Here is a 25,741-nt window from a genome sequence, read left to right as displayed (position 1 = left end):
CCAGGGGCGCCAGCCATGGAGGCTGATCCTGTGCTTGACTCAAGATAGAAGAGCGGAAGACCATGACTTGTGTCAAAGAGGAAGGAGAGATCTCGTGTGAATCAGTCAGCGAAGAATATGGGGAAGTCAGTCGGAACGGCAAGAATTCATATTGGCTAAAGAGGAAGACAGAGCTGAACTTCAAGTGAAGACACAGAGAGTGTAAGACAGACATAGCATCGTTTGTAAGGATGTTAGTTTGCCCAGAGCTTAGTTTCAATGTGGATCATGGTTATCTGGAGGGGCTGGTGCGAGGACTGAAGGCTGGGATCCTGACCCGTTCTGACTACCATAACCTGGCACAATGTGACACACTGGAAGGTAAGTTTGTAATATGGTACAGTATGATACGGATAGTTAGTTTTGTTCGCCTGTCACTGATTCCCTGCATTAGCCGTTCATCTGTAACGCTTACATAACCTTTGCACACTAATATTAAAGGAGTAGTAAAGGGAAAATGCATGTTTTACGTTTAAAACCCTGTTTTAAGGTTTCTTATGATCATATACAATGGTTCAGATCAAAACGCTGACAAAACTAGCACTTTTGAGAAAGTCTGATAATTGCTCTACCACCGTTTTGGTCATACAATGGATGTGGGTGGGCACCTTGAAAAATCATTCAAAAAACATGTTAAACTCTAAATTTCAAAGACAAGAAACTCACCAAGGTGTTAGTTGGCGTTCTGACATATAATTTGCCATAAAGTAAGATTCTAGTTCATCTGGAAAAGCATAGAACTATTTAGTCGCAGCACATACGTGTGTAAACTTCCGTAAACTAGGTAGCCTAGCAACATACTGTAAACAATAACAATACCGTAAGTAGTTCCGCTTCCTGAATCCCCTCTGTGGATTTATCTAAACATCTACAATGGTCGCTTCAATACAAGTCAATGGATTTCATAATGATCAATAAAACCCCACAGGATTCATACTTTGCGGCGAATTTGATGTCAGAACACCAACGGACACCAATTACCCTCTCGGTGAGCTTCTTGTCTTTTGAAATCGAGAATTTAACATGTTTTTGAAAGATTTTTCAAGGTGCCCACCCACATCCATTGTATGACCTAAACGGTGGTAGAGCAATTATCAGACTTTATCAAAAGTGCTAGTTTTGTCAACATTTTTGTACATAAGTAACCTTAAAACAGGGCTAAACATGCATTTTCCCTTTACTACTCCTTTAATGATGGTAGAATACCCTGTGCTTGTGTGTGTGTGTGTGTGTGTGTGTGTGTGTGTGTGTGTGTGTGTGTGTGTATTCTTTAGTCATCATCAGATGTTGGTGTGGGTGTAATGAGTTATGGAGTTATTTGTCAGGGGTTACGTATCCAGAAATGGATTTTGACATAACTTCTTCACTTGATGGATTACAATACTTTTCTTCTAGGAGGGTGAGAATTCTCATTGTTTTTATTTCATTTTAATCAAACCCATGCACTGGACATGGGCATAGGCTACAGGGCCGATAAGGCAGAAGTATCACCAGTAGCTGAGGCATGACTTCTCATTAACTACACTTTGTAACTTATGTTCCTATGCAGGATGCAATATGAACTATATAACAACAGTGGCCCAGACTGAAGTGGATCTTTTCAACACCTTAAATGACTCATTCCTTTCCCAATGACACATTCTTGCAGACATGAAACTACACCTGCAAAGCACGGACTACGGCAGCATCCTGTCCTCCTCCAGCGAGGACCTGACTGTGTCCCTTGTTGACCAGAAACTGAAAGAGAACCTACTGGCCGAGTTCCATTACCTGCGCTCACACTGTCTCCCACCACTCTCCACCTTCCTGGACTACATGACGTAGGCCTACATATGCCCAGCATAACAATTGACCAGCACTAGGACAAATTAGTTCCTCCAGATAATACTGACTGATATGATATTCTGTATAATAATACTACATGACAAATCATGGTTGCAGTATTAGGTTTATTTTAATGCATTAGTTGCATTGCAATTCATACATTGATTCCTTTACTCTATGGTCAACTAAAATCACAGAGTATTTCTGTTAGGCTTGCTGTGAAAACATATAACCCTAACCTTAATCCAAGGTAACCCCCTCTAACAGATTGATGTTCTCTGATTTAGGACTTGGGAGTACTTCTAAAAAATGGAGGCAGTAAATCAGGGTTTGAATTCAACCATGTCCAGCTATGAAAATGTGTACAATAATATAATGCGAATGTAATGTTCCATCCCTCTTCCCTCCCTCCTGTCACATTTGATTAATTTATGCATTCCTTCCCCTTGAAATGTTGCTCTTTTCATTTCTAAATTCTCTTTCTCTCTTCTTTCTCTCCAAAAAACACAGTAACCCAAATATATATAGATGGCCTATCACCTTACCGTAACAAAATAATCAGTAGACTATGTCGAAGATGCTACACATGAATACAATTTTCATGTCAGTGCATAATATGAGACCACTGTCCACTTCAAAGACTTTAAAATCCTATGTAAGTAAAGATGAATTATAAAGCACTTTTCACAGACATGGTCACAAAGTGATACACAGAGATGAAAAACATAGGTGCAAAGAAGCAGAGCATAGAATATTACCCTACCCCCCCACCCCCCCAACACACAAAAAGAAAACAGGAAAGAATTATGCATTAAAGAGGGCACAATGAATAACAAAGAAGGCAGAGCTGGCGAGTTACAGAAATGCCCGCTTAAATATATGGGTCTTCTTTTTTTTTTAAAGCTTCTACTATATCCTCCCTCCACTTTTCTTTTCTTTATCAGCCAGTCTGGCAGCTTAATGGTTGATTTTGATTGATTTTTCATTTATTTTTAAGACAGGGACAAGGTAAAGTAGACATTTACCCTATAGAATAGGGAGAGATGCACTGTACAAGGTTATAGCTAAACAGCTAATTTCCACCCGCAGTCCCTGGTGAATTATTGGTGAAGTTAGGGGGTATTTTTGCTTTTTTAGTGGTGCTGTATCCAGACCGTATATATCCTTTGCTTTGCTGCTTGACAGAGTAGATAGGTTTTTGTTAAGCTTTGCCTCGTTTACGAGTGTCAGGGTTAAAGCTGTTTGGTCATTCACTGAGACTCGGGGTAGGTGAGCAGTGGGATTGGAGAAGTTCTGTCCCTGTTCAATAACTGAATTTATAAAATAATTATTAAAATGTGATGCTACTTCTAGGCTATTTTCTAGTATGACACCATTTGATTTTAGCTGTATGCTGCCACACTTGGGGTTTTCATTTCCTGTTAATTTATTTATGTTTTTCCATAGCACTTTACTATTGCCTTTTGCTTGTTTGATCATATCAAGGTTGAATTGCAGTTATTGAAGGCGGAGAAAGATAAGGAGGCGTTTTAAAGGCCCTCATTCCCTCCTGTTCCTGTCTCTTTTGCCATAGTTACAGCTACATGATTGACAACGTGGTGCTACTGATCTCAGGCGCCCTGAGGAGAAGAGACGTAGCCGAGCTGTTGCCACGGTGTCACCCGCTAGGGGAATTCGACCAGATGGCAGCGGTCGGCATCGCCCGCAACCCCTCTGAGCTCTACTCCGCCATCCTGGTCGACACTCCTCTGGGTAACTTCTGTACTGGGCCCAGTGCCAGTCTCACTGCGCCAGGCTCACTGACTATAAATAAGCCCACTACAGATCTAATCATGACAGTTTTGTTTTGATTTGCTGAGACAAGCGTGTCGGTGGTGGGTTGCTAGAACTTTCTCACTATTGTACCCAATTCACCTTATTCACCTGGCAGCCATATTGGTCAGTCTGGTGTGCGGATGCGGAAGTGTCCGTTGACTTCAATGTTAAAAGTTCACTGTAAAAACGCCCCTTCAAGAACCAAAATAGTCAAAATAACAGGCTGAATACACTATCGTGGTTACAAACTCATCATTACCAGACTTGTTTTTCACTGCCGTTGTTTTCGTGTTTGGAAATACATGGAGGTGAATGAGCCATAGTTGCATTCACTCCCATGTATTTCCAAACGCGAAAACAACGGCAGTGAAAAACAATCAGAGTCTGGTAATGATGAGTTTGTAACCCCCATAGTGTATTCAGCCTGTTATTTTGACTATTTTGGTTCTTGAAGTGGTGTTTTAACAGTGAACTTTTAACATTGAAGTCAACGGGCACTTCCGCATCCGCACCCGCAATTACATCAGACTGACCAATATGGCAGCTGAGGTGAATAAGGCGAATGCAGCCGACCCCATGACTCTGTGTGCTTTGTCAGCTTCTTTTTTCCAGGATGCTGTGTCCGAGTCCGACCTGGATGAGATGGGAGCCGAGGTCATGAGGAACAAACTCTACAAGGTGAGCTGAAAAATAACAGATTTTCAATTCAGTAGCTGGCATCACAATATTGTGTGTGTTGTGAGTGCACGTATGAATATGTGTGTGTGTGTGTGTGCGTGTGTGTGTGTGTGTGTGTGTGTGTCAAAGGGGGGGGGGGGGGTGATATAAAGTCAAATGGGGGTGGATGTTAAAAACATGAACTCTATCTCATATGTAACACATGTTAAGATAGCAATTATTGTTTAGATATTATCCCTGCCATTGCCGTTATGGCTCTTGTTATTACTGAGACTACTGAATAGTTGGACAGGATGAGATCAGGCTTGATCTAATCTTTTCTCTGTTGTGGCCAGGCTTATTTAGAGTCATTCCACTCATTGTGCCAGGAGCTTGGGGGAGCCACTGAGGAAACTATGTGTCCTATCCTGGAGGTACTGTAATCTAATATAATACTTCCCCTTGTCACTATTAGTCACACATATTCACATATCACACATGCTTTTTTTTAAATTTTTTATTCACAGTTCTGGGATTTGAAAGCCAGCTATTATATTATAAGCATTGCAACAGTGGGCTGTGTGATCAACACTATACAATGGCTTCACTGGTGTGCGTTCTACACCTGTGTTATGCAGTGTGTTCGTGTTACCACGTGTGTGTATCACACTGTGCCTCCTGTGTGTGTGTGTGTGTGTGTGTGTGTGTGTGTGTGTGTGTGTGTGTGTGTGTGTGTGTATGTGTGTGTGTGTGTGTGCTGTAGTTTGAGGCTGACCGTCGGGCCTTCATCATCACGGTGAACTCATTCGGGACAGAGCTGAATGTGGTGGAGAGGAGCGCTCTGTACCCCTCCTGTGGGAGGCTGCACCCCGAGGGCCTCCGGCTGCTGGCCAGAGCCGAGGACTATGAGCAGGTCAAGGCTGTGGCCAACTGCTACCCTGTGAGTGACTGTAGCCTGTGGTCTGTGGCTAATTTCTCTACAGCATCTGGGGTTTAGGCTTTTTATTCAGGGGATTTGAATGTTTTTGTTTAATTATTGGGAACCAGGGGTTTTTGAACACATCATAAAAACACTATAAAATCAGCTGATGTGTCCATGTACGGTGACTAGTGTCCAGGAATTTACATCCAAACACCTTAGCCTTTGTCTTTGTAATTTATCACCTCCCCCCAAGTCCCCTGCAAAACCCCAGTTTCAGTCTAATGTAAAACACCAACTCTCCCCCCCTTTTGTGATTGTGAGCACACTCTGCATAGCTCTTCCTCATCTCTTTGTTTAGGTCGGAGGGGCCCCACCTTGGTTTTCCTCGTCCTGATTCAGACTTTTGTTTTCTTTGTTTTCTCATGTCACATGTCTTTACTTTTGGCCACGCCTGCCATTCATGTACAATGCAGTAGCCAATCACATCCTGGAAACACTGTACCTTTGTTTTGGACTGTACATAAGCCACAGCCAGAAGTGACTGACCTCACTTCTCTGACTGAACCACCTTTGCTGCGTTTGTCAGGAAGTCCTTGCGCAAGTATTTGATTTCATTCAATAAACCAGACTCAACCTTTTGAACGTATCTTGGTAAATCTTTGGACAAGACAAGTCTAAAATAACTATCACAGTTTGGCGAACGGGAATGGGAGCACTGCCTGCGTTTGCTTCGGGATTCCAGTGGAAAGGACTGATCGGCAGACGTGTCGGGTCCATAGTGGGCGTTGGAAAATCAATTTTCTCTCTTGCGCCAGAGCGCAAGGTGAGATTATTTCCTCAGTTCTTACACTGGATTCTTGAAAGCTCACAGGTACGTTTAAACGAACCCTCTTGTGGTTCTGAGTTGTATTTGCCTTGATTTGGTTCAGCTTGTTGGTCTGGATTGTTTGAAAACGGAAAACCCCAGCGTGGGTATTTAGTAAGTAACTATCTAAGGAGATGTGAACAGCAATAGATTTTATCCTTTTGGCCGGTCGCGGAGAGTTTTAACCGCGAGCACGTTGAGAGAGTTTTGCTCAATGGAGATGTAGCTACAGGGCGGAATTGAGAGTTTTGCAATCCGCGTTTTCTGGTAGAGATTTTGACCAGAGGGGCTGTACATATTTGGTAGGATCTAGACATCATGGTTTAGCCTGGACCAAATTGCTAGTGCAGCCGAGAGTGTTGTTGTAAACGTGGGCTTTTGTTTCATGTTTGTGTGTTAAGTCGTATATTAGTCGGTTTTGGTCGTCGTTTGGTCGTCCTTTGTTTGCGTTCCCGTGTGTCTGCTACGTTCTCTCTTGCATGTGCACGGGGGGTTGTTCGTCTTATGTGTTCACTGTTTGAGCCTCGGCTCTTGATTATTGTTTGTTATGCGCGCCATGGATCCAGGTAAAGTATTGTTTTGTACCCTTTTTAGACTGTTAAAATTCTGCTAGATTCCCAGTAGGCTAGCTAGCTGGTTGCCTAGGAGATAAGGAAAACTCCGCTATCGCGGTGTTCCGCCATTGAGCCAGAAGAGAACAAAGCACTTCGCTGACTGGGTGAGTACTAAGCGAATTTAATGTGTCTTAATGTGTGCTTTCCCGCCGTGAGTTAACCATAAGGTTTCCTTTCATTGCTGTTTTGGGGTTTTAGGCTGCGTCGTGAGTTATTAGGGATTTGTTTCTTTAAATTTCCCCGCGCACGGCCAAAGACCACATCCGGGTCATACATGCAACATTTTGGGATCACCACTAGGTGTCCCTGTAACACAAGCTATTAAAATATGCTGGAGGATGTAAGGAATTTCTACTGCTAAACGTGTCTAGCCTGAGGAGATTGTTGCGCTCAAGCATTATTCTGCGAGCGTTTGTTGGCAGATTTTCGTTATGTGCTAAAGCATTTTCGATTTCTTACATCCACATCTGACATTTTAGTGTTAAATTCTAAGATTCGGGCTCAGCTAGAGGGTTGGGGGAGAAGCCTGTTGATTCTCTAGACTGGTCTGTTTTTAAGATTTGGGAGAGTAGAACGAGAGAGTTTTTTTTTAGGTCAGGAAGGAAAGATAAGGAGATTCAGCAAACAGTCTCTCCACCATTTCCCCAGCAGAATAACTCTGATTTAAAATTAGATTCCCCCCCTCGACTTGTTGCGCCATTAGCCACGCCCCTTCTTTCTACGAGGTATTTGTCCGAACAGGTCCGGAAGGAAGAGCCTCCGATTTTGAAGTCGAGCGCCACCTGCTGGACTTCCCTTGAACAACCCATAAGGGTGATTTTAAACTAGCCAAGATAGAGAGTTTTAATTTTTAAGGTAAATAAACAGGATAAAATAGATGTAGAGCGAACTCAAAAGTCTGACAGGGTTGAATAGGTGTTTGATTTCAGGAGTTTTGTTTCAATAGTCAATGAATGGCCATAAGCTGTTCGTTTTATGCATTTCTACTGTATGAATTTTCATTCATATAATGATAATGTGTTTTTTGAGGAGCTGGCATTAGGCCTTCTCCTCTGCTATTGAACCCAGTCTGTGTTTTGAGTCTTAATTTTCAGGTGCTATGGACCCTGGGCGGCAGGTCTTTGAGGAGCCTGGATCATGCCTTCCTGGGGACTGCTTGGGACCTGCTGTTTGTCTGTTTTAACTGTTTGTTTTGTCTCTCTTTCTGATATGTAGCTTAAGACATAAGCGTTGTGCATAATAGTGGGGGGAATAGATAAGGGTTGCCAGTATCTTAATCTGAATGCAGCATCTCATAACCCAATTTATATATATTTTAAATGAGTATGTTAAATATCTCATGTTTATAGTTTAAGGCACATTCATCGGGCCTGAGTGTTTTTTCTGAGTGGTTTTTTTACAGACAACTGTCGTTCCGGGAGTGATGGGCGAATGCCGAACCAGGAGACGGGCACAGACCGGAGGTGGAGATGGAGGTTACTGGCCTGTTTCCCTACAGATGGGCGATCTGGGTTTCGTGAGATGCAGACCAACGCCATGTCACCAACTCACTGTGAGCGACAGATAAGTATGAAACAGGAGCAGTGCCCAAATACTCTGTCCTCAAATGCAGAAGAGGGAAGGTTTTAGATATACAAATTTTAGCTATACAAATGAAGCTTTGATGGAGTATTTTGATTAGTTAATTGTAAATGAAGCCAGTTCATTTTAGTGTCATTTTCTTTGACCCATCTCTATTTTTATCCTGACTTCAGGGAATTTTTGCTTTCACCCTTAGGGGGTGTTGTTTTGTTGAGGCGAGAATATGGTTATTTTATTTTCATAAAATCGTGAGAGAAATGCTAGAGCCAAACCCAATTGCCTTGATCATGACTGGGGACTGGGCGTGTTGAAGTCATTCTAACGCTGCCCCTGATGTCACTTGTCACTGTAGGATACTGCAGACTGGCTCTAAATGACACTTGAACAGTCACCCTGTTTAAGTTTTCCTGACAGAATAACAACATTTTTCCCCAAAGCAGGAGCTTGCGCTTAACCATGTTTCTGAGTATCTCCTACAGACTGTTGAATAACCGTTCCTGACCAAAGAAGGGAACAGGGAGACCAGACCAGAGGACTCTCTTTTGCTCTTCTGTTTTGTCTCTGTTTGTCTCTCTCATCTGTGGATCCACAGACGGAGCACTTCATCAGCCTGTGCTGGAGGCGGGAGCGCCGAGGTGAGCCCTCCGGCAGCACGACCCGGGCCGGCCCTAAGTGGAGCAGTACAGGGATGGACCGGGTTCAGTTCAAGAGCCTACATTTCTGACCTACAAGCATTTGCTCCACCTGCGGAGAAAAGAAATGAAGGACTAAGTGCACATTTCCACCACCAAACTAACCTGTATCTAGGGCCTAATGACAAACCTGTACTACCTCGTTCATGTTTTCATTATGCTTTCAAACTAGCCCACGGGCCAGATCATGTTTCAAAAACAGGGGTGGCGGAAGATGTTAACAGATGTCTCCAACAGAGTGAAGACCGCCATTTCCTGAGGCTAAGGAGGGGTTCCTGCATCACATCTCTCCTGGGGATTGGGTCCTGGTCCACGACCACAGACGAAGGAGCTGGAACTCGCCGAGGTGGCTCGGGCCGTACCAGTTTCTACTCATCACGCAGACAGCGATCTGAGAGGACTTTGTTGGACCCATGCAAGCCATTGCCGACGGGTCCAAGCAGCAGAGGACGGTCCACCAAGGGATCGCAAACACCAGGAGATCAGAATGCAGCTGAACCAGAGGGCTCAGAGGCCAAAACCATGGGCCATCACACTGTCCTCTCCTCTGACGAGGAATCGGAGGAAAAATGACCTTGCTGGTCACCTCCTCACAAGATGCACCACACACGCACACACACCTGCACACACTAACATTGAACATAACTGATTTCAAGCAACGCGACATCGAAGTTGCGATCTAGAAGAGAAGACGCCTTGCATTCCCCAAATGACATTCTATTGCCCAAAAGAGAAGTGCCACCTAAATGACTGTTGGGATACACTGTGAACAAGAGTGACCTTGACAGTCACCGCCACACTCTCCTCTCCTCTGATGAGCAATCGGAGACTGACCTTGCCGGTCACCTCCTCACAAGAGTGAATGAACTTTGAAATAATCTGAAACATATCATATTTGTTTACAAGAGTTGCAATGATTGAAACATGAGTTGATAAATAAGTTTGGGTTTTTCCTCTAAATTGACCAAGAGGTTTTTTGCCCCTCTTACACTGGTAACCATTTTATCTTTTTTTTGCCTTGTTAAATCAAGTTTGTTTTTTGGTGAATGGTTGTCCACTCTTAGACTATAAATAGTATATAATCATGTCATTTTTTTTTTATCTTGTTTCCTGTCAAATTTCTGAAGCAGGGGTTTTGGTGTGTGATTTTGCACGTTGAGAGAAAATAATTAAAAAAAAAAAAAAAAAAGAGATTTTTTTTTTTTTTTTTTCTCCACCTAGTGGAGAGATTATTTCCTTTCCACATGTATAGCATAGCTGACTGTTTACACTGTGTTTGGATTTTATTTTTGTGTGCCTGTTCAGGCACAAATGAGGGATTGTCCAGGAATTTACATCCAAACACCTTAGCCTTTGTCTTTGTAATTTATCACCTCCCCCCAAGTCCCCTGCAAAACCCCAGTTTCAGTCTAATGTAAAACACCAACTCTCCCCCCCTTTTGTGATTGTGAGCACACTCTGCATAGCTCTTCCTCATCTCTTTGTTTAGGTCGGAGGGGCCCCACCTTGGTTTTCCTCGTCCTGATTCAGACTTTTGTTTTCTTTGTTTTCTCATGTCACATGTCTTTACTTTTGGCCACGCCTGCCATTCATGTACAATGCAGTAGCCAATCACATCCTGGAAACACTGTACCTTTGTTTTGGACTGTACATAAGCCACAGCCAGAAGTGACTGACCTCACTTCTCTGACTGAACCACCTTTGCTGCGTTTGTCAGGAAGTCCTTGCGCAAGTATTTGATTTCATTCAATAAACCAGACTCAACCTTTTGAACGTATCTTGGTAAATCTTTGGACAAGACAAGTCTAAAATAACTATCACACTAGTTTTTAGGTGAATCTGTTAAATAGCAAAATCAGATGAATGATACTGCGCAAATGACTCCAGGCATGCATATGAGCAAAAGTTTGTGTTGGGGTGTGTCGGTATCTGGGGTAAAGTTACACAATTGGGGCAAAGGACACCCGCACACCAAAAAATATTTGGAGCTAACAAGCCATCCAAAAAAACATCATGAGGCTGAGATCTGGCAAAGAAAATAGTCCCTTTATTTCTCTTTATATAGAGAAAAAACATTCATGCCATGATGCAGTGCAAAAGTGAAGAGCTAAGGTGAAAAAAATAAAATTACAGGACAGGAGAGCAAACGTTTCAGTCACTTGACTATCATCAGTACCACTGCTTGTAGTGAAGGTTTTTCAACAATATATAGAGGACAAAGACATCTCATACAAGATGCAGCTCATCAGCTAAGGATTACCAGGCAGCGGAGAGAGTGTCAGTAGCCTATCAATTAGTGAGAGCTTGTTAATGGGATACAACAATACGGAAGGGCTACCATGGATATACCTATATTGTCAACAACTGAAAATGGGTTCAGAATGTACACAAGCAGTGTCATGATATAGAGAGAAAGCCACATAACTGGAATTTTGGGTAAATTGGGCTGAAAAATAAGTAGAATAAATAAATACATAAAATGAAAAGTAAACACTATAGAGGGTGGGCTGGAACATGGAGATGCAGGTACTGTAGCCATGGCTAAAGGAAACATGTCAGATTAAAAGTTTCATTAAGGCCAGCAGGATGCTCTGTTTTCAACATAAAAATCCATCTGCTTTCGCATTGAAGTAGTTTGGATTCTAGATCAGTGTATCTGCGATTGGGGTTGATTTTGTCAATGACACAGAATCTGAGTGTAGAGACTGGATATTTAGCTTCCTGGAAATGTCTATAGTAGTGTCTATGTACATAGGATACCCTATATGGATAGAGCTTCTATGTTCATTAATACATACTTTCAGTTGGCGATTCATTTTGCCCACATACTGTAGGCCACAGAGACATGAGAGGACATAAATGAGATTGGTAGAGTGACATGTAATGAGTAGTTTTGTCTTGAATTCTTTCTTGGTAGTGTGGCTGACTAACACATTGGCTTTCTTGTGGTTGTTCCAGGAAGTGCAGTGGTGCCAGGGGAAAAAAACATTTGGGCCATCTATTTTCTTTCCTTGTTCTGTATAGGCATCAGCATTTACCAGCCTGTCACAGATGTTTCGGGCTCTGGAATGAATAAAGAGGGGAGTGTTGGAAAGCAGGCTTTGACCAACATCATCAGCAGAGAGAATGTGCCAGTATTTTGTAATTATCTCCTTAATTTGTTTACTAATAGCGGTATATAAGTAGTACAGCATACCAGTTTTTCGATTTTTCTTGGTCCTCTGACTGGTATGGAAAGAAAATAGATGGCCCGAATGTTTTTTGCCCCTGGCACCACTGCACTTCCTGCAACAACCACAAGAAAGCCAATGTGTTAGTCAGCCACACTACCAAGAAAGAATTCAAGACCAAACAATTCATTACGTCACTCTACCAATGTAATTTATGTCCTCTCATGTCCCTGTGGCCTACAGTATGTGGGTAAAACAAATCGCCGACTGAGCATAGAAGCTCTATCCGCAGAGGGGATCCTACATCTCCTTGGCTAGACATTTCAGGAAGCTAAACTTCAAGTCTCTGTGGCATTGACAAAATCAACCCCAATCGCAGATACACTGATCTAGAATACAAACTACTTCAATGCGAAAGCAGATGGATTTTTATGTTGAAAACAGAGCGTTCGGCTGGCCTTAATAAATCCTGAATAGTCCTGAATAAAGGGACTATTTTCTTTGCCAGATCTCAGCCTTGTGAGGTTTTTTGGGGATGGCTTCTTAGCTCATCTGTTAAATTAATAATATACATTATATTTATATAGGCCTACATTAATTAAGCTATTATATGCCCTCCAGGACTATAAAGTAATCTTTGAGGACGCAGAACCAGGATGTAAGACCCTGGAGGACAGATTCTTCCAGCAAGAGGTAGGCCTCATTCTGTTGCTATCATAAATCTTTAGACGCTACAGGGTAGAAAGAAATGTTCCAGTAATATAATTGCCAGATGTGTCTCGCTCCACATTGTCATGTACCCCATCAACCCAGATGCCCCCCTCCCGACACCCATGTTCTCCTTACCTCAGGGTCACATGCCTGGGTTCCTATTATGGCGTGTTCCAGGCAACCCATAACCCGTGTTTTTCCAACCTTCTACATGTCAAAATGCACTGGTATGGCAGTCAAACCCGTAACTTCCCACCCGTGAACTCGTACCAGATCGATGTACTCCTAGTTGCACTCTCTGACGTCACACAGCCCTCTAAACAAGATGGCAGCCCACATGGGTACGACGACAAAGATAACTTTTAGGGCAACGTAAAGTAATTGTTTACTTTGTAATCAAAATAATACAAACGATTATGCACTACAATCTACTATGTGTAGGATATGTAATGATGCCCAAATATGTTGACAAGAGATAGCTAGTGCTAGCTAGCACTAGCTAGCTAACGTTAAGGTAAACCTGAACTTGACCATGCAAACTGCGAAAAGTCGATGATGTCAATAAATAAAATTATGTAACGTACGATTTATTAACATAGCGAAATTAGGCATACAATGTTTAGCTTGCCAGCTCTGACAGTGTGCCAAATCTCAAGCTTTTGCCATATTGGCTTGTTTACATTTATCCAGAATTCCACGCACTCAGTTTGCCTGGAATGCTATGAAGTCGTGAGCCGTGACTTGAAGTCGTAACTTACGGGCTCAAAATCCTATCTGGAACGCGGCATTACCCCCGGGTAGACAAGTTCAAAGCAAAGAAATAGGAAAAATCCTTAAAGATACACCGAAAGGGAAGTTGGAGAAGATCCTGGTTCCGTACTTTGACGTATTTCCGCCTGAAGGTTTAGATGAATTTCATTGGAATGTTATCGAGCGGGCGGGATATTCAACACTTGAGGCTGCAGAGTAGTTGACGTTTTGATTGACAGGGTGGATGTCGTCAGATTATTGGCCTAAAATCTAAGGTACCTGGTGTCGTAATTGCATGTGATCTACCGTTTTCCAGGAAGTAAGAAATTATATACATTCATATAAGATTACAACAAAAGTAGAATTTTGTATTTTTTTGGGGCATACATCGTTGAATGGGTGAACACTATGACCAATTATGTGAACCAAAATGGGACAGAATGCTTTTTTCATTTCTGTGCGACTTTAAATTAACCCCAAAATTAAATTTATTATTTGGTGTCTTGATGGTGGAGAGTGCTGTTGAACATAGGACAGACGAATACGGTAGAAAAATGATGCAATATATTTGAATTTTGTTACAAAAAACATCTATTTAGGGAAATAATATGCAAACATGGTATTAATAATTTATCATTTCACCATTTGAGATTAAGAAAAAAAACTACCATACGCGCTTTAGATTGGACCATGGCAACCTGTGTTCGCACGCTTGGCACATCAAGTCAAGGGGATAAGACAGCTGACTTCTGTGAGCCAATATTGGGAGCTGCCAAACATATTTTACACCGTTGGAAAGCAAAAGATCTCCTCTTTCAAATGGTAGCAATAGCTTTTATATAGGGCACTTATACCGAAAATGCCGGAGCATGTCACACATTAACCCTGGTCCAGGTCAGTATATTATTCGGGGCTATACCCCGGAATAGGCTACCGCCCTGCCAGGGACCATTCTTTGCGCCCTAGACCTTTTGTGCGTGGCTGTAAGCCAGCGCATCTAGAATAGCGTTTGTCCCATTATCACTCCCTCCCTCTGTTGAATGTTGACCTGCATTTCTCTGTTGGCACCACAAGAGTAATAGTCCCAGCACACCAAAAAAAAAAGGACACCAAAATCAACCTGCCAATATTCACTGCACAAGTATAGTAGCGGTAAAAGCAATGGACTCCCACGCGGGAGTTCGGGGTTCGGGATGGGGATAATTTTATGGGACTATACCCCAAACCTCCACATGATCAACCTTTCACTCCGACCTTTACCCCTTGCCTTATAGGTCAGGGAACCCTTATTCTAACCCCAACCCACACTCCTTTCCTTATAGGTCAGATCCTATCCCAACCCCAACCCTTATTCTAAACCCAACCCACACTAGGGACTGGAAAAAGGATACCAAAATCAATTTGCCAATCTCCACTCCAAGTAGAGTAGCAGTGAAAGCAATTGGGTTTCAAGACCCCTTTGGGGATGATTTTATGGGACTATACCCCCAAACCTCATCCTTTCACTCCAAACATTACCCCTTGCCTTATAGGTCAGATCCTGTTCCAATGAGAGCATTGGACTCCCACACAGGAGAACGGGGTTCAAGACCCGGAGGGGATGACTTTATGTTATCATCAGTGTAATTTCTTTAGCGACTGACCCCTTCTATTAATGTTATGGAAGCTGCTGCTAGTTGTTGTGAGCTCATGAGCTAACTGGCTATCCCACTCTTATTGTGCTGGATTAGCATTGGAAGCATTGGAACTGATGTGTCCAGGCGACAAGACCTATCTTAATTTATCAGACATTATTTAATGTAATTTCAATTCACAGCTATTTCAGTGGCATGACTATCTTCCGTCCTACCAGTCCTGAACAGAAACAAGCCAGCCACGCACATAAGCCAGGCTGGACCTGGCCTGGTTTCACTCGGTCTACATTAGGCTACCGCATCTACAGACAATATTATTTTGTTACTCACTGAAGATGAAAGCCTTTTCTCCAAGGTGGCTACATGTAGCTCCACACCTTTTATATAACTAGAAAAACCATGTAGCGGCTAAATGCTTCCGCCAAACAATGCAAGTTGCAGTTAACATTCAGTTGACCTTTGACATGTGAATACCAAAATCTAATCCAATTAATCTAATTAAGTCCAACTGGACATTTTGGCCAAATATGTACAAATTCTGTGAAGCCGTTCTTGAGATATCGTGTTCAGCAGGCCAAAAACACCTTTTGTGAGGTCAGTGACCCTTGACCTTTGACCCCCACAATGTAATCAGTTAATCCTTGAGTCCAACTGGACATTTTACCCAAATATGAACAAATTCCGTTAAGCCTTTCTTGAGATATTGTGTTCATCAGGCCAAAAACACATTTTGTGAGGTCACAGTGACTTTGAACTTTGACCTTTGACCACCAAAATCTAATCAGTTCATCATTCAGTCCAACTGGACATTTTTGCCAAATATGAACACATTCTGTCAAGCCATACCTGAGATATCGTGTTCACTAGGCCAAAAACGCCTTTTGTGAGGTGACAGTTACCCTTGACCTTTGACCCCCATGATCTAAGCAGTTCATCCTTGAGTGCCAGTGAACATTTGTACCAAAGGGGAAGAAATTCCGTCAATGCGTTCCCAAGATATTGCATTAACAAACATCGTACGTACGGACGTACGGACAACCCAAAACCATAAGGCCTCCGGCGGAGGCATAAACAGCAACTTATTGCACTTAAATAGCAGATATGGATCAGGGCTAGTCACACATTAAATCCAATGCAGTTACACAGAGTCTGGCTTCGTTAGTAGTCCCGTGCGAATAGGGCTTTACTAGGGCTACAAGCCGATACATAACCAATTTAACGTCACAAAACGACAATTCAGATAGTAGGCAAGCCTTCTTTTGACATACAAAAGTCTGTCTGTAGACCTGCAAATGAATTTCATTGAGTTGCCTACTGACAACCACCACTATATCTCCCCCAAAGCAACATTAACATTTCATATTGTTAGGCTCTTTAATTTGTAGGCTACTCTTCAGTGTTCGAGACTGATATTCCTGCTGCAAAGTCGGCCTCTTAAAGATATAATATGTTATATGTGGATTAAAACAAAAAAATAAATAATAATAATACATCCATAGGGCTTTGCGAAGGCTGCAGAGTAAAAGTAGTGCTTTTCCATAAAAAAAGATATTTTGTCTGAAATTATTACAATGAAATTTTACAGTACAGTATAGTCCTTATGGTTACTGCGACTATGCGCATTCTGTATCTGCATTTCCAACCTTGCTGTAATTTTTCCACTGCTGAAACACCAAATTTCCCCCTAGGGGGATCATCCATCTCTCTAATCCTGTCCAATAGGCTTAACTGTAGGTTACTGTACCCTATCAACTAGTCTATGTGTGGGTGGACAGTGGACGGGTGTATGGTGGATGGGCCGACCATGCACTTCACCACCAGAGTGCTGCGCGGGATTAAAACAGCCATATCCCGACGTGGGAAGGTCACAGAGACACACGGGTTATTACTTTGAGAAATGATCGATGAAATGGACGCAACAATACCAAACATGTCCCTCTTGCACAGGCCTGCCAAGTTTGACCAACTGTTTGGAGTGAGATTTTTTCCCTTAGTCACAAGCACCCCCGCCCCAGAGAATCAATCAATCAATCAATCAAAGCTTTATTTATATAGCGCATTTCATACCCAGAGGCAACACAATGCGCTTTACAGAGAACAAGGGAGGTGGGCAGACATCCCACCCCTACATATTCCAGAGGGAAGCAAAAAAACAGTAATCACCCGGGGGCCAGATAAGTGAGCTGTAAAAATTCTTCCCTGACCCCTCTCAACGAGACGATCGAGCAAGCTCCTGGAGTATGTTTGTCTACCGGCTAAGAACATTTATAGAGCAATAAATAACATTAAATTAAATTTTCAGAGTAAGAGAGGCTAATAACATCATAGGAGAGACATGGCAAACATTGGTGTATGTCTGTGTGTGCATAAATGTGCCTGGGCCCAGATAGAGGCAGGGATTTGGGTAGGGTGGGGGGTAGGAAAAGGATACGGACCCGGGTTAGGGTGAGGGGAAGGGGATCTGAGCCCAGGACTGGTGTATGTCAGTGTGTGTGTGAGTGTGCCTGGGTCCAGGTAGAGGCAGGGGTCAGGGGTAGGGTGGGGGTAGGAAGAGGATACGGACCCGGGGTAGGGTGAGGGGAAGGGGGTACTGGACCCAGGCCTAAGGCCGGAAGTGGACTGTTGTATGTCTGTGTGTGCGTGTGTGTGTGTTAACTAATTTGCTTCGACATCTGCAGCAGACACAGGGGTATCTATCGGTCTCAGGGTGGTCTGCTGGTGACAGTGGGGCATCCACTGGACCTGGTTGGAAGATAGGAGGGAGAGAGAGAGGCACTAGGGAGAGGGGAGGCAGAACAGGGTTAGTAGCACACGGAGCCATATATAGAGCAATACATTACGTCAAACTACATTTTCAGAGCAAGAAAGGCTAAGAGCATCATGGGAGAGGTGTGGCAAACACTAATGTGTGTGTGTGTGTGTGTGTGTGTGCGTGCCTGGGCCCCGATAGAGGCAGGGGTTGGGGTAGGGTGGGGGGTAGGAAAAGGATACGGACCCGGGTTAGGGTGAGGGGAAGGGGATCTGAGCCCAGGACTGGTGTATGTCAGTGTGTGTGTGAGTGTGCCTGGGTCCAGGTAGAGGCAGGGGTCTGGGGTAGGGTTGGGGTAGGAAGAGGATACGGACCCGGGTTAGGGTGAGGGGGAGGGGATCTGAGCCCAGGACTGGTGTATGTCTGTATGTGTGTGAGCGTGAGTGTAGGTGTGCCTGGGTCCAGTTAGAGGCAGGGGTCGGGGGTAGGGTTGGGGGTGGGAAAAGGATACGGACCCGGGGTAGGGTGAGGGGAAAGGGAACTGGGCCCAGGTCCAGGCCTAAGCTGGGTGTGGACTGGTGTGTGTCTGTGTGTACGTGTGTGTTAACTAAGTACTACAACATCCACAACTGACACGGGGGTATCTATTGTCTGCGGGCGACAGTGGGGCATCTACTGGACCAATGTATATAGAGGATTCACAGGTAGGTTTGAGGCTGCCTTTCTGTGTCTCAAGTTCCTAGCTAGTGATTGTAGGCTAGGTCGAAAAGGTACGTCTTGAGGTCTCGCTTGAAGACCTCCGTTGTTTCGGCCCTTCTTAGGCACTCCGGTAGGGTGTTCCAGAGGTTGGGGGCATAGAAACTAAAAGCTGCCTCTCCGTGTTTCTTGGTCCTGGCTTTTGGAACTGTTAAGAGTTCAGTACCTGAGGATCTGAGTGGTCTGTTGGGCATGTACTTAACAAGCATGTTTGAAATATATTCTGGTGAGTGATTGTGGAGAGATTTATAGACTAGTAATAGTATTTTAAAGTCTATTCTAGAGTTGACTGGTAACCAGTGTAGTGATTTTAAGGCTGGTGTGATGTGTGCCCTTCGTCTAGTCTTCGTGCTGCAGCATTCTGTATCATTTGTAGCTTAGAGATTGCTTTCTTTGGTAGGCCTGATAGTAGAGCATTGCAGAGAAGCCCCCCTCCCACCCCCCACCCCCCGAGACAGCCCTGCTCTTCCACATGTGCGTATGCCCACAGCCAAAACCAAACTTTGAGTGAAGCCAGGTCCTTGTGTGGAGGCCGAATATTTAAGTAAACACATAGATCAATTGATTGATAGACCACGACGGCTCCACGGCACTATGCATAAATCGTAATGCTATCTTACCTACAGTAAGATTAATTTTTAATTGGTTGTTTGGGTGTTTAGTTGTGTGTCTTTAGTTTGAGGTGATCCCTGCAGAACTTGCTGTAGGCTATGGGTTACGGATATTTGATATATAGGTACTATAGATCGGTCAATCCATGAATCAATACCCTATACCACACAATTCCTATGGGCACTGTGCACGCTAGTCTGATACAATCCTAGAAAGCTAATAAAACTATACTAAAAAGCAATACACTATAATGCTGGTAACACCCTACAATTTTTTAAGCTAAGGGAAAAACTAGGAATCCAATCCTACAGTAGCCGACACTAGGCTACCTTACATTAACTAAAAACAGGGGGGAGAGAGAGAGAGAGAGAGAGAGAGAGCGAGAGAGAGTAAGAGGCTCAAAGGCAGGCAACAAAAACACACTTTTCTGTACAAGTCCATTATCTCTAATTCAATGCATACACAGGAAGAGCCCCAGGGCCTCACAATGAATGGTAAAGGCCTCACTAAATGGTATAGTTAAAATCTGCTGCAAGACTATTGGAGTCTGACAGAGGGACTTAGGCTGCCTTTGGGAGAAACATGAACTATAATGCCTTTAGGGCAGTGGTACATCGCTCCCCAGAGGAGAACAATCTGCTGTGCTTCTTGTATTTCAAGTCCTTCATTACCTCCGTCCTATCTGACCGATTTTTATGAAACTCTGTGGAAGGGTGTATGACATGGGCTTAGAACCTATTACATTTTTGAGTGGATCCAAATCACAGGGCAGGTCCACGAGCTGCCCAAACACGGCCAGCCATCAACCATTCATTTTTTTGACTAGAATTACAAAAAAACTACTAGACAGATTTTCATGAAATGTACCATGGGCCAATTTAGAACCCATTCGGTTTTGGAGCGGATCTGAATTACGGGGTGAGTCCACAAGCCATTTCTTGTTTTCTCCATTCACCACCATTCATTTTTTTGGACTAGGATCACACAAAATCTACCAGACCAATTTTCATTAAACAAGGTCAAAGGGGTGTAGCATGGGCCAACTTGGAACCCATAAAATTTTGGAGCGGATCTGTATCACGGGGTGGGTCCATGAGCCGCCCAAACATGGCCAGCCATTCACCTCCATTCTTTTTTTTTTTTTTAACTTTTGCTCATTGTCCATTCATTGTCAATTGAAATAGCCATGTCTCGACATGGGAAGGTTTGGACTGATATAAAGGTCTCGGCCTGCAGCAATATCAAACATGTCCTACTTGCATGCATGTGCATGCACACAATGCACGAAATGCATTCATGGGCGGAGGTCTGTGCTCTCTGAGAACCATTTCTAGTTCCTTCTGCCATTAGTCTATCAAATGCCGACAGCAGCCACTAAGTTGTTATTGAAACTGTGAATCTACTGTACATGTACTGTGATTTCATATTTATAGGTTGGCTTATGTTGTAGTAAACATCATTGCTGCTGAACTGTACCTGATGTCTCTTGACATATCTCTTGTCTGTGAAATGTTTTGCTGTTTTTATCTGTGGATGGGATTTTGGGCTGCAAATGTCTCATAATCCCCTTCTGGGATCAATAAGTTGTCTGAATCTGATTCTTAACAGGCTGCATCTGCCCAACGCAATCCGCCCAAGACCATTTTGACTGGCCAAAAATGTTAACAATTTCAAAGCTGCACCCGCCCAACACGATTAGATTGGCTAAAAACGTACTGCACTGCCCAATGCAATGTGATTGGCTAAAAACCTTAAATACACACCCATGCGGACGACAGACTGTCAGACAGACAGAAAGGAATTGTAATCCCTATGTCTTGCCAGCTCCTCTGGGCCCTCACATGGGTGATCCAAAAACATATTGAATCTTATGACATTAAGGGCAATTCTATTTTCTCCCGCGACTCCTCCCCCTCTCTCCCAGGTGAAGCTGAACACTCTGGCCTTCCTCAAGCAGTTCCATTTCGGAGTGTTCTACTCCTATATTAAACTGAAGGAACAAGAGGTTCGCAACATCATCTGGATTGCAGAGTGTGTCACACAACGACAGAAGTCCAAGATCGACAACTACATACCCATTTTCTAGGGTCATGTACTTTGGAATATAATAACGACAACCATATCTTATGTGTAGGATTCATTTCAATGGTCTGATCATTTATAGACATACAGAACATAGATTGATTAGAACTGAGATAGATTGCTATACAAAAATGTTAGATTCTAAAACTCATTAAAGGTTAAATGAATTCTTTGTGTAATTCTCTGTGAATTATTTGTGTATCTTACCTTTCACCTTCTCCAAAGCCCATGATAAACATCTTTGCCATCCCATTTAAATAACGCCAAATATTGGATTGGCATATCAAATGAGCAAAAGCTTGTCCTAGATTATTGGCATATCAAATGAGCAAAAGCTAGTCATAGATTATTGTTCTGAATATCAACACACAAAATTGAATAATTCTACACAAAATGTTACTGTACATGTTCATTGCTGGAGGTATAAAACAATGAAGAATAGCAGGATATAAGGAAAGATAAGAACCATTATGAGACTAAATGAAAAACACATGCAGTTCAACTTGTGTATAACTGGTGCAAGACACTGTTATAAACATTGTAAGAGCTAATTCTCAGTAGTTTTTCTATCCTTGTAAGCCTGTGTGTTACCAAATCCCTATCAAGGTCAGAAGGTCCAGGTTGGCTCTCTCCATTTCCTGGAATTTGATTCCAACTATATCCTCCTCTGATGTCCTCCAGTTCAAGTGGAAAGAATGATAAGAATGTACTGAAAGTGGGGGCACCCGTGTTGCCCATCGGGCTAAGCCGTGTACCATGTATCATGCTGGTCCTGGTACCGAAATTTTCACGTGTCATAACAATGCTGAATATGTAATAAGACACAGAGAAGTGGCTACAACTTAATGCATTGGACAGGGAGCTCCAGTGGGACATAGTTTCTCTGGCAGAGGTGAACATAAGCAGCAGCTAGCCTACAAGAAGCTCTGGAGGGGCCCGAAACTGATCCACAATGGCTCCTCACACACACCCGCAGGAACTGGGCTGGGTCCACCTGCAGGGGAACATGGAGAGGAGAAAATGAACTAACAATTAACATATATAATTAACAGTGTACCATATGAAGAAATCCCATTAGGTGAATGGGGAACATTGGTCCCATCTTCACCTGGTGAGCCCTGTTGGTGTACTCACCACTCTGAAGCAGAAGCCCAGTGGAGAGTCATGGGCAGAGAAGAGGAACTCGCAGCTCACAGCCTCTGTGCCCGTCTTAGAACAAGCCTCTGACATCTCCAGCTCTCTGACACATTCAGGCCTTACCTGTAGGCACAATCATAGTATTTTTGGTACTACAAATAAGTGTATAAAAGGGATTCAGATTCAGACACATGATTCATTTGCAGCCCATAAATACCATCCATAGATAAAAACACAACAAAACTTTTCATAGGCAAGAAACATGAGAGACATCAGGTCAACATAATACAACTACAACATAAGCCTATAGTATAAATATGAAATCACAGTAAATGTACAGTAGATTCACAGTTTCAAGAACAACTTAGTGGCTGCTGTCGGTATTTAGTAGCAGAAGGAATGAAGGACTGGGTGGGGGAACAAACCGCTTACCACTTTACTATAATTCCCTTGGGTCAGTTACCACTGGCTAGATTATGATCTGTTTGATTAATTATCTATGCCTTCGGGGCCACCTATATCTCTTAAAGGGAGCCAAACTTCTGATAATCTTGGAGCAGGCTTTTACAATAGCATTTACTATAGGTCAGGGATCAGCAACCTTTTCTATCAAAAGAGTTCAGCAACTTTTTCTATCATCAAAACCTGACTAGAGCCACAAAACATTTGAGCCTCATAATGGTGGCAATGATGATGTTAATGTAATGATAATGATGGTAAAAAGGCAGTGTTTCGCCTTGATTTTCTTTTCAGGCCCAGTGGTACGCATGTCATCACCGGACGACATGCGTGTTTCAGGGCAGTTCACCTTGACCTGGAATGGTAAACAGCAGTAAATTCTTAAAAGAGCAAACACATAAACATGTAGGCTATTATATATGGCTATAAATAAGCTTTATTTGTCAGCACTTAAAGGAGGGGGAGGTCTGGTGCATCATTTGGAAGGAAGCCTCGAGTATCCGGTAAATTTTTCTTGGAGCCAGGGAGCCACTGGACAGGAGCTAAAGAACCACATGTGGCTCCGGAACCGCGGGTTTCAGACTCCTGATTAAGGCTGTTTTTGATCTTCACAGACAAACCATTAAACAAAATTAAATGAGAAGGTCAGAAGGCTTTCATTGAATGAAGTTGCATAGAATGTTCGAACACTGGTCTAAGGTACTTACATGTGTCGACAATTTGGACTTCCTCATCATGTATTATGTTGGCCTTTGGTTTGCTACTATTCTGCCTGAAATCAATAATTAATTCCTTTGTTTTTGATACATTAAGAGCATGAACAGACTCCGCACCCTGGAGAACAAACAAACCTGCAGTGGTGGTTCTAGACCATTACAAATAGGGGGGCAGGCTGGGGCCACATGTGATTTTAGGGCTAGGCCTACCAAACATGCCTTTGCATACCTGCCAACTGTGCACAAAGTCAGCCATGTTCTCAGCCTGAGACCCATCAAGGAGAGGGAAGTCATTTCCTGCTTCGTTATCATTGGTTCCCAGGAGGCCAGTAGACACACCTAGACAAGAGGAGGTTATTGGCTGCTAGCATTTATTAAGCGTGATGTTGGAGTGAACTGAAATAAGAGTTGCATTCTTTTCTCACCGTGTAACCAGCCGTCCAGAGTCAAACTGCACAAGTCGAGCGATGGGTCACATGACACGGACATCCCGTCTTGATTGGACACCTCCACAAGGTTTGAGTCTCTCTTGACAATCAACCCATCACCGGACGACATGCGTGTTTCAGGGCAGTTCACCTTGACCTGGAATGGTAAACAGTGGTAAATTCTTAAAAGAGCAAACACATAAACATGTAGGCTATTATTATTATAAATAAGCTTTATTTGTCTAGCACTTATTAAAAAAACAGGTTTACAAAGTGCTTCACAGACATAAAAAATAGAGAAATACAGTGCGGGTAAGTGAGGGTAAAAGACAGTGACAAAACAACTCAAGTAAAAGCCGATTTATAAAAATGGGTTTTAAAAAGCGTTTTAAAAGAGGACACTGATGTAGCTTGTCTAATTCCCAAAAGGAAGGTTATTCCACAGTTGAGGAGCCCTTACGGCAAAAGCCCTACTACCTTCTGTCACAAGCAGGGGTGTAAGGTAAGAGAAGGTCAGACAAATAGAATGGTGCAACCCTGCTCAATGATTTGAGAACAAAAAATAAAGTCTTTAAATCACTTCTGAACGCCACGGGTAACCAGTGCAATGAGGCGAGAATAGGGGAAATATCATATTTCCGGGTTTTTGTAAGAACTCTAGGAGCGGTATTTTGTACCAGTTGGAGGTGATTAAATATGGAGTGAGATTTGTGTCTTTATTACATGCGAGAAAATAAATGATATGAGAGAAAAAACATATTTGAGAGAAAAAGTTTTCACACTGATAGCAAAAAATTATAATATTTGAGACTAAAAATTTTTTTGTGAGAAAGTATTTTGTCATAGAGGCCATGACCGAAAGAACGAGATGATGGATACAAGCGGCCGAATTGAGTTTTCTCTGGAGGGTGGCTGGGGTCTCCCTGAGAGATCGGGGTGAGAAGTTCAGTCATCCGGGAGAGACTCGGAGTAGAGCCGCTGCTCCTTTGCGTCGAAAGGAGCCAGTTGAGGTGGTTCAGGTATCTAGTGAGGATGCCTCCTGGGCGCCTCCCTAGGGAGGTGTTCCAGGCGTGTCCGGAACGTAACGTTGCACAAATACGTCACCTGGGGTGGTGGTGCATCACTGAAATCGAATAACGTCCTGGGGAAATCCCATGAAATATGACGATGGTGAAATGCTGCGGCAGGGATAAGTGCTAGAGGCTCCCCATATACTTATCCATCCACCCACATACAGCCAGCAGTGAACACCCACGAGAGGATCTTTTACCTGCCCGTCCTGATGAACCACAACGGTCCCGTTGTTCACTCCCACCAGCAGGGAGCGCCGCGGGCCGCGCTCGGAGCTCAACAGCACTGTGAAGGAATCCCCAGAGATGTCTCGGGCCAGGAGGAGAGGAGGGCACACGGCCGGGAGCTCGTACAGACGCCCGTCAAACGTGACAACGTACTGATCTGCCACCAGAAGAGCTTGATCTTATGAGGGGAGAGAGGTAAAGGTGTGTGAGGAAAGAGGGATGGGGAGAAA

At 43.3% G+C, this 25,741-nt stretch overlaps 1 protein-coding gene across 1 annotated transcript; it reads left to right on the top strand.

Annotated features, from left to right (window-relative positions):
• Positions 1–230: 230 nt before the first annotated feature.
• LOC311325143 (V-type proton ATPase subunit d 1-like) lies at positions 231–21,477 on the top strand (the record flags this gene model as incomplete). Its single annotated transcript, XM_084457804.1, has 8 exons — positions 231–360; positions 1,688–1,859; positions 3,437–3,615; positions 4,277–4,356; positions 4,692–4,769; positions 5,099–5,275; positions 12,801–12,872; positions 21,316–21,477. 8 exons carry the CDS (start codon positions 231–233, stop codon positions 21,475–21,477), a joined length of 1,050 nt encoding a protein of 349 aa, XP_084313930.1.
• Positions 21,478–25,741: the final 4,264 nt, after the last annotated feature.

This window comes from Borostomias antarcticus (assembly GCF_949987555.1).
Source record: "Borostomias antarcticus genome assembly, chromosome: 24".
NCBI classification, from domain to species: domain Eukaryota; kingdom Metazoa; phylum Chordata; class Actinopteri; order Stomiiformes; family Stomiidae; genus Borostomias; species Borostomias antarcticus.
Note: the sequence above shows the minus strand (reverse complement) of the source record. Positions and strands in the feature narration are given on the sequence as shown.